Here is a 14,711-nt window from a genome sequence, read left to right as displayed (position 1 = left end):
CCGAGGCTGTTGGTTTCTTCATTCGAGAGGAAGGAATCGGGCGCTGAGGCGAAACCCTAGCGGGCGAAATGTGGTAGATTTTGAGGTTCCTTGTCCACTTTTGATCTCGTCTAGGTTTGGATCGGGACATCTCGATTCTATTGGTTTGTGTTCCAAGTGATCTCGAATTGTCCCCCCTCTCTCTCTCTTTCAGTTGTTCTTGTTACCGTTTGGAGCAAGAAATTTTTTAAATTTTTTATTTTTTTTAGAAAATGTTGAATTTTTCTATAAAAATATCGGTTGTATGCCACTGATTTTGTTATTGTTTGATCTCTCAGGCTTATTGACAATTATCGTCTATTGCATTCATTTGGACACTTTGGGGCTAGAAGAGTCGGGGAGTGAAGCTGTTTTTTCCTTCTTTTTCTGCTGAAGGTTTAAATTTGTTGAATAAGGTGAGTTATCATGAATTGGATCATCAAAGTCTCTACTTTGAGTTTGGGATGCTTTTATGTGCTTTTTATATCCACTGACGGCAGTTGGATAGAAGGATAAATTGGTTAACGCTTTCCAAAAATTTCAAAAGTCCCAGAAATTATGGAATTGGAGTTTCAAAATTTCATGATTAATTTCGAGCTTACCATTGATCACTTGTCTCGTTACCTTTTCTGTCAACCATTATATTCAAATCTGCAATTATTAGGATTTTTATCCCGCCCGTGCAATACCAACATCAACGATGACAACGTACCATAGACAAACACCATCATCTTAAATAGCAAATGTTAATGGCAGGCACAAATTGTTTGATAGATATGTAAAATCCAATATGATAAGGTTATGCAACAGTAGCATCCATGCTATAAGGTTTATATTATCATATAGCTGAAAGAAACTGTACTAGCAAGAGAGAAGGATTTTCCAGTTTGTGCTATGGTGGTGTGTAGTTGGATGCAATCTCCTCCTCTTCGTGGAGTCAGACATTTTTAGCTGAAAGATGTGCTAAATGGAAACCTACTTTCTCCTTTCCTGTCTCAGTTTTGTTAGATGAATGGGTGGTGTAGCTTTAACTGCTCCAGTAATTATTCATCTAAGAAGTTGAAAAGGAAGCAGATACAATATAAAGGATCTCAATAAAGTTTGTAAATGTATAGGGTATTGAAAGCTGCACCTTTCTACCCGTTAAATTCAAGCTTTTGCAACCAAGAGGCAATTTTGCAACTTTGTGAGAAGATAGAAAGGAAGGGGTTTAAGCCAGGCCCATGTTCTAGAATATTAAAACTAACTGGAAAGTTATAACTAGAGAGTAAAAATAGTTATATATTCCCAAGAATATCAATCTTTTCTCTCATATAAAAGACCTTCTGGGACTTGCTTCTGCCATTGTTTGTACCTAACTTTTGGATCTTCCGTTGGGCAACCCTGGGATAAAGTAATTATCTTCTTTCTATACTGAAACCCCAGCCTAAATTGTGAAACATACTAGCTGAAACGTGATTATCACAAGATTCACTACAAGAAATCATTGAAAATAACGGGAATGAAAGAAAACGTCCAATTGAAATAAACTCTTACTATAAAAAAATCTTTTAACTTTTGAAAATGGATGGCATATACATATTATGATGACAGGTTTCATGTCTAGTCGTAAGCTTCTAACGTGTATAAATTTTGTATTCTGTATCAATCCAGTCAGTGGAAGTCCTGATCCGACATCATTTTACCTTGAGGCATTTGGCATTTGATTGGAGTTGAGTACTTATTGAAGAGAAATGGCTTCGGAGATGGTCAATATGGCGACAAGTGAGAAGCTAAAAGAAATGGATTGGGCAAAAAGCATTGAAATTTGTGAGCTGGTCGCTCGTGATCATGGGTATACTATTTAATGTTTTTTTAAAGTATGAAAATCAGATGATAGTTTCTACAGAGCAACTATTATGAACTAAATTATGTTACCGTTGTGCAAGTTATACGTGATTTGTCCTGATTCCTTATATATTTTGAATTATCCAAAATGTTCTCTTTGTCCACTGGTTAAATCATGTGAAATTACGTCATATTAAGACATACTTCTTTCTTTTTGAATTCATTATTAGGACTTACTGTCTAGTATCTAAATGAGTCTGATGTTTGAGCAGGCAGGCCAAAGGTGTTATCAAATCCATAAAGAAAAAACTGGGGAACAAAAATCCAAATACTCAACTGTATGCTGTCATGGTGAGCACCAAATGTTTCTTTACATTTATATTTGTTGTTGCAGGAAACATTCATAAAGTTCTTGGAATTAGTAAAGATGCACAAAGTATGTTGCGGATTTTGGTCTCATGACATATGAACTGCTCTCTTTTTCAATTGTAAATAAGATGCATTTCTTGCATGTAAGCCTTAATTCTTTTTGCTACCTAAACTCAGACCACACTGCTTATGTTTCACTCCTGTAAAATCAAAGAAATTAAATAAGTATCTTGTTCACGCAATCCATGTGATAAATCAATTGGAATCTTGTCTCCATGAAGAAATGGCTGATTGTGTGTTTGACTTCTAGGATGTTTCTGTAGTAGAATGTCCTGCATTATTAAACGGAAACCAAGCTATTCTTTACCTGCTCATTAAAGAAATACTCGTTGTGCCAGACTGTGACTAGATATTTAGCACATGCTTTGCTGTACAGATAGAAATAAACTTAAAGGTATCCTTTTGGATTATGGTCAAGCAAAAGCATATTATTAAATATAAATAGATTATGTGCACATTCTTAGAAAAATATGACACATGATGCAATTATAGAATGTGAGTTTAAGTTTTAAACTTGTAGGATTTAATAAGCCAAATATAAAATGCTAATGCTAATGCTAATGCTTATTTGTGAAATACTACTTAACAATTTCATACCACGCAATAGGGTAAATAAATATACAAGTTGCCTCCCAAAAGGTTGTTGGACCCATCAAAGATTGAAAATTCTTATTGATGTATCAAAATATATTCACAACAATTTACATTTTAAAGATTGTGGGTTTCACAGAGGACTGGAACTGCTAAAGAACTTGAGGTATTTTAATAGAGACAATCCTAAAGATTAAACTTTGTAAAATCAGGAGTGAGGTGGAACAGAAAAAAAGGTAATGCAGGTGACAATATAACTTAGTTTTGGAGGAAAAGACTGCTATATTGGTTTTGGAGTAAAAATATACTTAAATCTTTCTTAAGACTCGATGAGGATGTTGTCTGTTTTATAATTTTGGTTGCATTGTTTAACAATAATTAATGTTATAAGCCTATAGCTAAATCTTAGCTGGTTCCTTATTTACTAGGTGACTGCTTTTTTGGGGAGTAATAGCAGTTCAATACTTCCATGGTATTTCTTTGAAGAATAGATGTCCACTTGATAATTTGCTGTTCCTCGCAACTACTTGGATTATATGTATTAGCAACAAAAGAACTTATAGGTTAACAATTAGCACTTCTGTTCCTCGTTTGTTCATAAAAACACTTTTGGATATGCACTTGCTCAACGTTGATGTAGTAACCATTTAAATCTTTGGGTTTACAATAAAAGCGGATACTATTACATAGTTCTTCACTATCTCAAAATCTTGTTATTATTGTACTTTTTTTTTCGGTGTGTTTGGTTATTAGGGGTGAGCAAATGGTCGGTCGGCTAGTTTTAACCACTTCTTATTCAAGCCGAATGGAAACCGCTCAAGAGATGAAATTGAACCGAACCGAACCGAGTTATTTCTGTTCGGTTTGGCCAGTTTTCGATTGTCATAGACTCTGTCTCCGAAGGGTTGCGTCACTGTGAGCGAACAATATTACCATTGTGGTAATAGGAAGAAAATAGTCAAAAAAAGATTTAAGAAAGTGGAGATTAAAACAGAAGAGGAGCAAGGAGATGACCATGGAGTTTGAGAAAGAAAAGTGCCATGGTGCTTTGGGAGGATTGGCATTGGGAAAGGAATGAAGGTGGGACCCATGATATTGTCTATTCCCCATTTGATGAGAGCTTGAGAGGTGGGACCCGTGACTCAATTTCCCCATTTGATGACAGCTTGCAGCTAGTTGGCAAGAACTAAGAGGTAACTTTGGAAATTTAAATGGGTGCATTAGGAGGGGTCCGCAGTGTGTTCAGAAGAAGTGTTATTGTGGAACTGTAACTGAATGCATCGGTGGGCCACCAAGTAATTGGGTGATGGAGTATTTTTTGGGATGTTCATGAAGGTCGGTTGGTTCAGTTCAGACCCCTTTATAAACAGTACACTCGACACAAACCGAAAACAAAATAAAAACCGAACCGAACCGCTTAAAATCGGGCGGTTCAGTTGGTTTAGTCGGCTCGGTCCATATTTTGCTCATCCCTAGGGCTTATTATTATACGTTCAAGATGTGCAAACTGCAAAAGGGCTGTATGTGTTGGCAAGCCCATATTCTTAAGTAATCTCTTAGTTTAATCACGTATGGGGCTAGGACCTCAACTTGGCGGCTAGGCCTTGCCTAAGCTGAGGAACAGAAGGAACTCACCTAGCCTTTTGTAAGTTTCCAAAAAAAGAAAAAAATGCACTTTGTTTGAGACTCTGAAGGTATAAATTATTCTCATAAGAAAGCATATTTAGGGAATATCATATCCTTTAAATTTAAGTTCTGAGTTTGAAATCTTCTGCGATGGTGGCTTGGTATAGGAACTGGAGTAATGCTTTTTGCACGATTTAACTGAAATGTGATGTCAATAATCATGGATAGTTGTTTAAGATGCTGAGGATGTTGGAGCATGGGAGATTGACACTCGACGCAGATACTCTCTTGACTCATATACTCTTTCAAAGATAAAACCATGTTAACACGCAATAAGTGTAGGATATATATTGTAAATTATCAAGAGAGCTACATTCCTTGGACAACTGTGCAGATTTATGAGTGTTAATCTTCAACATTAAAGAGATTGATTCAGGTGCATATGGGTATGAGTTTTGGTACTTCGCAGTTTCTTTAACATCTCATGCAATCCGAGGCAATAAACATGTATACTCTACGTCAAAAAATGTGCTAGCATATTGAGCAGGTGCATACTGGATCACATGTACATATGGTATTTTTTCCCCCTTAAAGAAGAAAAATATAGTATTATGATAGAATGATGCAAATTAATCAAATCATATAACATGGCAAGAATATTTGCAAGTATATTTAGAAATTAGAATTGATACTAACACATAGTTGCATACAAAGATACATTTAAAAGTCCCTTCTTCCACACGCAAACTTCAAATTTGTGGTGAGGGTTAAAGCATATGTTGTTATACTCTAACATGCCTTCATAAATTGAGCATCCTTTACATGGACCAATATCTGGCCTATTTCGCGTAGCCATAACCTTTTTTGTAAATTCTCTTTAATTGCTTCATTGGTATTGTTAACAATCTCTTCCACAACACTAAATCTCTATAGTCGTAGCGATTGTTGGGGGTTATAATTCTAAACTCTTTTTAGATATTAATAAACCAGAATGACATGGCATTGTAGAAATATAATAACAAGGGATTATTGCAAAACAACTTATCAATGTTACAGAAAGTACTAGGCAGACTAGGTGTTTGAGCTGGTGCTTAGATGCCTAGGCAGCTTTTAGGTGTTTGTCTATTTTTAAAATTATTTAATTATAATAATTGACAAAAACATGAATTAAATTCATATAAAAATTACAAAAAACAATGATTAAGCTAAAATTGAACAAAATTAACTAATTATACTAAGAAATTGTGGGGAGGAGACTGAAGGAGCGGGTTTTTGGGAGGAGAGAAGGAGCGGAGGCGAATTGTGGTGAGAGCAGAGGTATAGGACGGGTTTAGCTGAGATAGGAGGCGCTGAGGAGAGCTATTTTTTCCTTTCTTTTAGAGAACAGAGAGGCAAAGAGATGGGATTGATCGAGTGATAGAGAGAGGGAGGGAGAGAGAGGGCGAGAGGGCTTTTATGTTAAGTTCGTGTGGTTTCAGGTTGGGTTATGTGTGTGGGTCGGGTTTATTATTAATTTTTGTTTTTTTTTGTTTGGGCTAGAGTCCAAGTTGGGCCGAAAACATCTTGTTTTTTTAAAAACAAAAGCTAGGTTGTTAGCCTAGCCCTAGGCCATGCCTATGAGCTGGTGGTTCCACCACCTAGATTGGCCGCTCAGGCCAATTCTAGGCGGTTGGAGGGCCACCTACGCCTAGGCGGATGCCCGCTTTTTAGAACATTGCAACTTATTAATAGCAAGTGGAGATGACAAGTCTAATCAAGTCTAAGCCTATTTATAAACTAAATTATGAATAACGCAATGATAATATGTGAATGTTAAAAATCTTAACATAATATGAGACTGCATATTGAAATGCTCGCATGTGCTAGCACATATACAATATTCCCATATAATTCTCTGCGTGTGCAGCAACACTCCCTAGGCTGAATCGAAGTATTTATTAAAATGTACATGTTGAGCTGCTATGTATACGTATATCTCTGCATGTGTATCTAATAGCATCATTTGTCATGACATGGATACTCATAAGAGAGAGAAAAATTTTAACTACAAAATTTTTGTTTCTTTCTTGGCATTAGTTATTAAATCCTATTGCGAAGTATATATTTTAAAACTTCAAATAAGATATAACATATGGATTAGCTATAATAGGTAAGAAAATGTTATTCACATGTTTAGGTTTTTCAACATTTGAACTTTAGTACTCTAGGACTCTTCCATCTGTGATCTTGAATTGTCACCTTAAAAAATAGAGTTCGCCAACATTAATATTGAATTATTTGACCTGGTAAACTAATTATCTTAAAAAAAGCTAGCAGCAAAGCCAAGTTTACACAATATGTACATGTGTGTCGCCACATGTGTAGCTAAAACTATTTTTTTCATAATGTGGATATTAATAAGAGAGAAAGATTTTAAGTACCAAAATTTTGTTTCTTTGCTGAATTGGTTATTAAATCCAATTATGAATTACATTTAAAACTTCAAATAAGATCTAACAAGTTGATTAGCTATAACAGGTAAGAAAATATAACTAAGAGGCTTTGGTTTTTCGGCATTTGACCTTTAGTACTCTAGGAGTCTTCCACGTGTGCTCTCGGTTATTCATCTTGAAAAATAAAGATGAATTCCTGAAATAGCGATTGCAAATGTTAAGGTTTTAAATATCTGTTATCGAGGATTTATCGGACGGTCAAGATCCATGTCGGATAGCCGATATTGGGGATAAGTAATATTTATCGAAGTAACATTACCAGATGGTGATGTTCATAATATGATATTCTAAAATGTAATCTAATGATACTTAATGAAATATAAACACACTAAAATATAAATAATTATGTTTAGGATCACTAACTAATGGTAGAAACTCAGGTTGGCTCAGGTTTAAAATGCACTGAATAGGTGTCCGTTGCCCAAATTCAAAACTTAAACCAAAGGCCGATAATTTTGATTTTTAGGCCAATAATATCAACTGATAACTCACTTTATTGTTGAATTATTGGCGACAAACATCTAAAACGATAACCGATTTAGAATCAAACTTATCATAGCAGAAGGCCCCAAAACCGATAAGTCGCTGATAATATCAGTTTATTGGCCAATATTTAAAACATTGGCAAATATTAATGCTCAAATATTTGACCTAGTAAACTAAAAAAGAAACCTAACAACGAACCCAAGTTTACACGATATTTACACATGTCACCCCACATGTAGTTAAAACCATCATTTGTCATAATGTGGTCCATAATAAGATAAGATTTTAACTACCAAAATTTTATTTCTATGTTGGCAGTAGTTATTAAATCCGATTTTGAAGTACATTTATAACTTTAACTAAGATATAACATATGGAATAGCTATAACTGATAGGATAAGTTTTTCGGCATTTCAAATAAAATATAACTTCAAATAAGATTTAACAAGTGAGAAGTATAATTGATGGGATAAGTCTTTCGGTATTTGATCTTCAGTACTATAGGAGTCTTCCATTTGTGTTCTTGATTTTATCATCTTAAAAAAACAAGAAGGATTCCCAAAATAGCGATTGCCAACATTAATACTGAAATGTTTGACCTGGTAAACTAAAAAAGAAACCTAGCAACAAAGCCAAGCTTATACAATATGTATAAACTAAGGAGGCAAGAGATCAAAGTTAAATATGATTCTATTTGTCACTTTCCACTTTATAAAAATACTATATCAGCAAATTTATAAATGTGAAATCTAATACAGAGAATTTTTTATGTCAACTTAAGTGGACCATCCACTAAACTTTCTATCCATTGATGATACCTAGGGATCCATGCAAGATATGAAGAGACTTTTTTTATATATATATGAGTTGATAGAAAGTTTGGTGGACAAAGGCCTTTTGTCCACTTAAGTTGACATAAGTTCGCCTCATCTAATGCATTGGATTTTTTAGAAACTTCATCGACTTTTCTCTTATTAGGCAAAATTCATTTATTTCTCTTTGGGGTGGTTTAACCCAAGGAGCAGGAACCTCCATTCTAAACCTTCTTGGAGGATTCCATCACTAACACAGTGTTTATCCAACGGTCTTCAATGAAAATTATTTTGTTACATCTCTGTGATTTGAAATTGAACTTATTTGATAAAAACTTGTGAACATAAAAAAATAAATGTTTTTTTGGGAAAGTTCACTAACTGTTAAACCTAATTTAGCTTTTCTATTTTTCTGTATCAGTAACTGGCAGAGTAGTACTCTTTGCATGTGTGTAACTTTTGTAAACTTAAGTGGATAAGAGCACATTGTACACCAATTTTTAAATCCATTAACTTTGCTCTGGAATTTGTGTTGCATGTTAAGACTATCTTTGAGATATGTGTCTTTATATATGTCACATGCTAGTATAAATCTCAAAACGAAATCAACGGATGAAAAAAAATTGGTGGACAAGTGCTCCAATCAACTTAAGTTTACAAGAGCTTTACTCTCTATATATATATGATGCACCCTCACCCCTCCTCTTTCTGCCCCTCTTTCTCCCTCCTCCCCTCCCTCTGAGCACGTGCATGTAGCCACATCTATATCCTCAACAACTGAATAATCCTTGTTGTTGATGATATGGTCAGTTACTATGTTACCTGGGTACTTCTACTTTAAAGTCATACCCGTAGCGGACACTTACCCGTACTCATACCCAAACTCCTTGGACGCTCCATGCATATATGCATACATCTATTGGGGCATGTACTTAGTTATACTATACATGTTTTAATTTAAAACAAATTTTATGTATTTTTTTGACATATATCCTACACTTCACATCCACTTCTTGAAGTTGTTGGACATAGATCAGGTTCCGAATTACGATTTTGAAGGATCGTTTAGATGTCTAGTGCAAAAACTAGTGATTTTTCCATTTATAATCCACATAAAAAAAGAAACATAAAATGTTATGGGAAATTTAATTGTCATCCTTTTTCTCATATAAATTATTCATTCCAATATATAATATATATTTATATAAATATTTATATAGTTGTGTCCTTGTACCCTACCTTTTACAGATTTGCCGTGTCCTATACCTGTACCGGTATCTGTACCTGTACCCATACAACATAGGTTGTACCTATACCCATGCAACATAGGTTAGTATGTTTGTACAAATTTGCTAAGACAAACTTTCATGATTATGTCAATTTGATTCTCTTTTTTTCAAAGATTATGTTCCATGTTTAGTTAAGATAATGACCATCCTTGTGTTGATATCGTTATGCTTGATAGATTAACCTAAGATGATAGGTAGACCCTTGGAATATTTTCTTCCTTTTTATGTTTATGTATTTTGATTACATACTGTTCTGCACTTGTCTTTTCTGGAAATGGTGCTCCTTTCATTAACGCCTTATGATTGGTCTCTTTAATTGTAAATTGCCTTATGATTGGTCTCTTTAATTGTAAACTGTTAAAACATATTGTTCTGGTTGAGTTTCTGTCGCACCTTTGAAATTTTTTCTACATATATTTTTTTATTAAACTACATGTTGCCAAAACTAAAGTTTGCTAATTATGCAGGAGTAGATGTGGTTCATCTTTTAAACTATTTCTTTGTCTTGCAGTTGTTAGAAATGCTAATGAATAATTGTGGTGAGCATATTCATAAACAAGTGATTGATAACGGACTTCTTCCAACACTTGTGAAGATAGTGAAGAAAAAGGTGAATTATATTTGTTGGTTACAAACATTTCACGTTCGTAATCATTTTTATTCCTAGTTGATAGTGTTGATCATTCTTTTCTGTCTTGTTCAGACAGATTTGCCAGTTCGTGAGAGGATTTTTCTTCTTCTGGATGCCACTCAGACAGCCCTTGGTGGTGCTTCTGGGAAATTCCCTCAGTATTATGCTGCATACTATGACTTGGTGGTAGGTACTACAAGACTACATGAATTCGAATGCAACAATTTCTGTCACATTTTCACTGAATGTTATTTTATCATTTTTTGTTGTCCAAGTGCGTTTCTGGACATTTAGTAGTTGACATATTTCTCCATTTATTAATCATCCTGTTACATTTCTTAGAGCTGTTATTGGATCATCTTAGTGAAACCTACTTATTTCAGTGTTGCTGTATTATTCTTGATTCTGTCATAGGTTCGTTCTGCCACACCAGAACTCCGCAGAACTTGTAAAAGGTCGAAGTTGAGGGTTGAGACATTAGTTTTATATTCTAACATGCTCTTGCAGCTTGAGCACCCTTTTTGTTGGTTGAAACCTGGACTTACGTAGTGATATCTTTTTTTTCTTTCAAATATCCACTTTAATATGTGGTCAGTGGGATTTGAACATGAGTTGATCTGGTACCATGTCAAGCGTCCTTTTCACTACATCCAAACTCCGAGTTGTGGTGAGGGTTATAATTTTATATTCTAACAGATTCCATATGAGGTTGTATCGGCCTGATTCTACTATTTTTGTTACACTTTCTCCATGACGCTTCTGCATTACCAAAATTGTTTCAGTTTGTTCCCAAGGACTCGGGAAGTAAAAAGAGGAAAGAACAGGAAGAGAAATTCTACGATTAGTGGTCGGTTAATGCTTTTCTGTAAAACGTTATCCATGAGTTTTGATAATTCAAAAGTCTTAGTAATCTTGAAATAGTTCTCTTCTAACAATTTTTTTCTTTCACATCTTGATACATATGAGGGATTCTGAATCAATATTTTCGTTTATGCATAGGAAGTTGCATAACTTTCCTTTGTAATGTGAAATTTTTCTACCACCCTTTTGCAGGCTTATATTCACTTTTCATGATGATTTACCTTTTTGAGCAAAGACTGCTTCTGCAGAAGTAGATATTAGAAGACCAGAGAGGGGGTTTTATCGTCAATCTCGATTGACGTAGCAGCGGTTTCATGAACAATGTCTCTAGAAGCAAGTTTTCTTTATGGTTATAAAGCATAATATACACGTTCTTGTCTAAATAGAGATTCGTTTCGCTAATGGCCAATCTCGATTAGAATAGATCAACATAATGTCATAATAGGAGTTTTATCAAGAAAGAAGGAATCTTTCTTGTGGATGATTTCACAATCTTCGTCACTAAGAAGTCCTTATCACACTTAAGGAAAGCACAGTGTATCTTTTCCCTGGCCATATGCATGTTGATTTGCAAAATCACTTAACACAGCCATGCACCTACTTGCACCTTTTTTATTATTTGGTTATGGTTTCATTCAAGGGATTGGCTTTTCATGCTTATTTTACAAGGCCACTTTTATAGGTGTCATCAGTTTACACCTTTCAACTAACAAATGTATTGTTCTTGGGAACTCTTAAATGTCAACTTTTGTTTAAAGCAGTTTCATCATGATAAGTGGTTGAAACCATGAAACATCTTCATGAAAGTCCAATAGATTCTATCCTTGAGTGAAAAATATATCATTACTCAGGATTCTTCGTTTATCCTTTGAGAATATGTAATCAATAAGCTGATTCAGGTATTTGAACTAGAGTGGGAAGCCAACCTATTAGACATAATATTTGGATTCCAGTTTATGACATTCCTAGGGTGTGGTTTTTAGTCTTATGAGTTTGGCATGCACGTTTGCTTTTTTAAGAGGCATTGTTTTTTTTTCTAAAGTACACACTTTCTAACTCTAGTATGAATCTTTTCCAGTCTGCAAGGGTTCAATTTCCACAACGTTCTCATGTTCCACCACCCGGACCACCCCCCAAGTCACAGGCAAAAAGTTTACCAGCAAAGGATTCACATTTACAAAATGGAGGCAATGGTGAAAAACAGCCAGCAGCCCAGATTGTTCCTGATTCAAGGTAGTTCATCCTTTCCTTAGCTTATTTAATATACCCTCCTTCGATGTTGACTCTTTCTCCTATTCTTTTGCTAATCTTTAGGTAAGTAAGAGTTTGTATATTTTTCAAGCAAGAAATCTGAGCGGAGAATTTTTGCAGTGATTTCAGAACATATTTATCATACCTACTTTATTATTGCTTTAAATATTTGCATTTTTTAAATGCCCATAGCTTGAAAGCATCTAAATTTGATATATTCAACTGGATTAAAAACTTGGGATGTTTTATGAGCTATAATGCTTTTACTGTTATTTAAAACAAGGTGAATTATAAATTGAAAACTTCTAGGAAATTGTGTGTATTAATAGCAGTATTAATTGTAGCTTTTCCTTTTTAAATAATTGTTCACTCTTCCGTTGATTTATATGTATGTAGAAATATTTAAGTTCTTCCATATATGTGCATTAAAATATGTGAAGCCTTCAATGTTTGATGTTCATTTTTTCTTACTATTTTTTTTCCTATACCAGACATGAGTTTATATTTTTATTGCTCTCATGTATCTATTTATTCTTTGAATTCTGTTTCATGCTCCTTCTGGATACTATTCAAATATGGATATCATTTATGAAGTATATCCATATTTATATCTGCGATCAGAAAACAACTGTGAATTTGCAATGCCCATATCTCCTATCTGATCCATATCCCATTCAAATGCATTCTATCATTTATACTGGATACTACATGTCTTTATTCATGTAAGATACTTGCTTGAGCACAACCTCCAAAATCAGGCATCTTTACTTGTTAAAGAATATGCATGTCTTTTTCAGTAAAAGTATATATTATGCTTGGAACATATTTATAAATGAACATATTATAGTTCAGTCCTCATGTTAGCTTTTAAGTTTTGTGGAACTAAATGATTCATTGAATTTCATCCCATGCGCGTTTGCATCTGCATCTAAATATGTCATGCACAGCATGCTGACGTGGTTGACATTCTTTGATGATTCCTGGTATTGATTGATTTAATGCATATGATAGACCTAATTACTTCGTCCAAACCTTAATTGTTATTAAACTAGGCTAAATTATAAGTTGATTAAACAAATTGGTTGTGATTATTGATACATAATCATATTCCGTGTAAAGGTGATACTATTTGTATGTTATAACAACATGAGGAGACAGTTAACTGAGGTTCTTTCTATACAACCCACTTGAAATGCAAGGGTACACTGATTCTTGCATTCATTGGAAATATTATATGCTAGATGCTTCCTACCTAACATGAAATCGATGGTCTGTATACCTTTTGAAAGCCATGACCCGTGCTTTCACTATACAAACATTTGGCCTCTACAACTAGAGTTGATACCCATGGTTCCAATTGCCGTTGGCTTATAATGCCCCAAATGTGACCTCATAAGAGATGGATTCTGTCAAAGTATGTATGTAATTGAGGCTTTGAGGTGGCCAAGTAGAAAGCTATGGGTCATTTAATATTCTTATGCATAAGTTGAATGCACAGAATGTTTAAAAAAGCGGGCTAGGCGCCAACCTAGGTCTTAGGAGCGCCTATGGGATCGTGAGCCACTTACCCGGACTGCACTGCTTAGGTCTTGAGATCGGCCTAGGCACCAGGCGCCTAACACTTTATGTAATATTGGCATTTATTATTTATTACTGTAACTAAAAAAAGGAAAAATACCTAGGCCCCGCCTATGTGCCTAGGCTTTAGGCACCGACACCGATGCCTAGGCCGTCTAGCACTTTCTGTAACCTTGAAGGTACGTCGAAGGTACGTCATAGAGAAAGGGTTATTTATGATGTCTGATTTATATGGTGAACTAGCCACTGTAAACATAACATGTAAAATTCTGCTTACTAACTTTCATCTGTTTCAGTATCATTCAGAAGGCCACTAGTGTCTTGGAAGTTCTGAGAGATGTGCTTAGTGCTATGGATCCTAAACATCCTGAGGTAGTAAGGCTCATTTTAATATTTCTATTTTTTTAAAATTATGTATAAGCAATAAAATAAGTAATCAAATTATAAGAAATTTCAGAGAATCATTTCTTTAAATGGAAGAATTGCTTCTTTTTTATTTGTCATTATTCATCTAATGCTGACAATGGTTGCCAATGTACTTGTGCACTTTGGCTTCTAGATTATGACAGCTACTCAGCTGTTGAGGTCCATCTCTTTATGATCAGTTTAATTTCTTTAGTCATTGTGGAATATCAGACCAGTCCATCTGTTGCCACGTAACATCACAAAGTGAACAACTGGATTTTTTTCTCTTCTTACAAGGTTTTCAACAGTTGAACACCTTGTATTTTGGCACTTGTTTCATGAGTTGAAACATTGGCCTCTGGCTCTCCCCCACCTAGTATTTTGGCACTAGTTTCACGAATTTAAATACTGGCTT

General features: G+C 34.6%; 1 protein-coding gene across 4 annotated transcripts; it reads left to right on the top strand.

The window, feature by feature from the left end:
* Window positions 1-14,303, top strand: LOC109827337 (hepatocyte growth factor-regulated tyrosine kinase substrate-like). 4 transcript variants are annotated; one of them, XM_020394326.1, is made up of 8 exons: window positions 1-73; window positions 318-434; window positions 1,672-1,852; window positions 2,118-2,196; window positions 10,082-10,180; window positions 10,274-10,387; window positions 12,141-12,295; window positions 14,188-14,303. In XM_020394326.1, the coding sequence occupies exons 3-8, from the start codon at window positions 1,752-1,754 to the stop codon at window positions 14,297-14,299; spliced, it is 660 nt and encodes a 219-aa protein (XP_020249915.1). In that variant the 5' UTR covers window positions 1-73; window positions 318-434; window positions 1,672-1,751; the 3' UTR covers window positions 14,300-14,303. The 4 variants fall into 4 exon arrangements, with proteins under 4 accessions (XP_020249915.1, XP_020249914.1, XP_020249913.1 ...); XM_020394325.1 differs by having other exon boundaries at window positions 7-85; XM_020394324.1 differs by having other exon boundaries at window positions 7-143.
* The last annotated feature ends 408 nt before the right edge of the window (window positions 14,304-14,711 follow it).

This window comes from Asparagus officinalis, unplaced genomic scaffold, assembly GCF_001876935.1.
Source record: "Asparagus officinalis unplaced genomic scaffold, Aspof.V1 AsparagusV1_Un151, whole genome shotgun sequence".
Lineage (NCBI taxonomy): Eukaryota > Viridiplantae > Streptophyta > Magnoliopsida > Asparagales > Asparagaceae > Asparagus > Asparagus officinalis.
Note: the sequence above shows the minus strand (reverse complement) of the source record. Positions and strands in the feature narration are given on the sequence as shown.

What these genes read in the sequence shown, in the direction of transcription:
- LOC109827337 (XM_020394326.1), top strand. Translation starts at nt 1,752, where the DNA reads ATGGCTTCGGAGATGGTCAATATGGCGACAAGTGAGAAGCTAAAAGAA. An exon ending in CTCAACTGTATGCTGTCATG is followed by an intron (nt 2,197 to 10,081) that starts GTGAGCACCAAA and finishes TTTGTCTTGCAG; the next exon opens with TTGTTAGAAATGCTAATGAA. An exon ending in CTGCATACTATGACTTGGTG is followed by an intron (nt 10,388 to 12,140) that starts GTAGGTACTACA and finishes AATCTTTTCCAG; the next exon opens with TCTGCAAGGGTTCAATTTCC.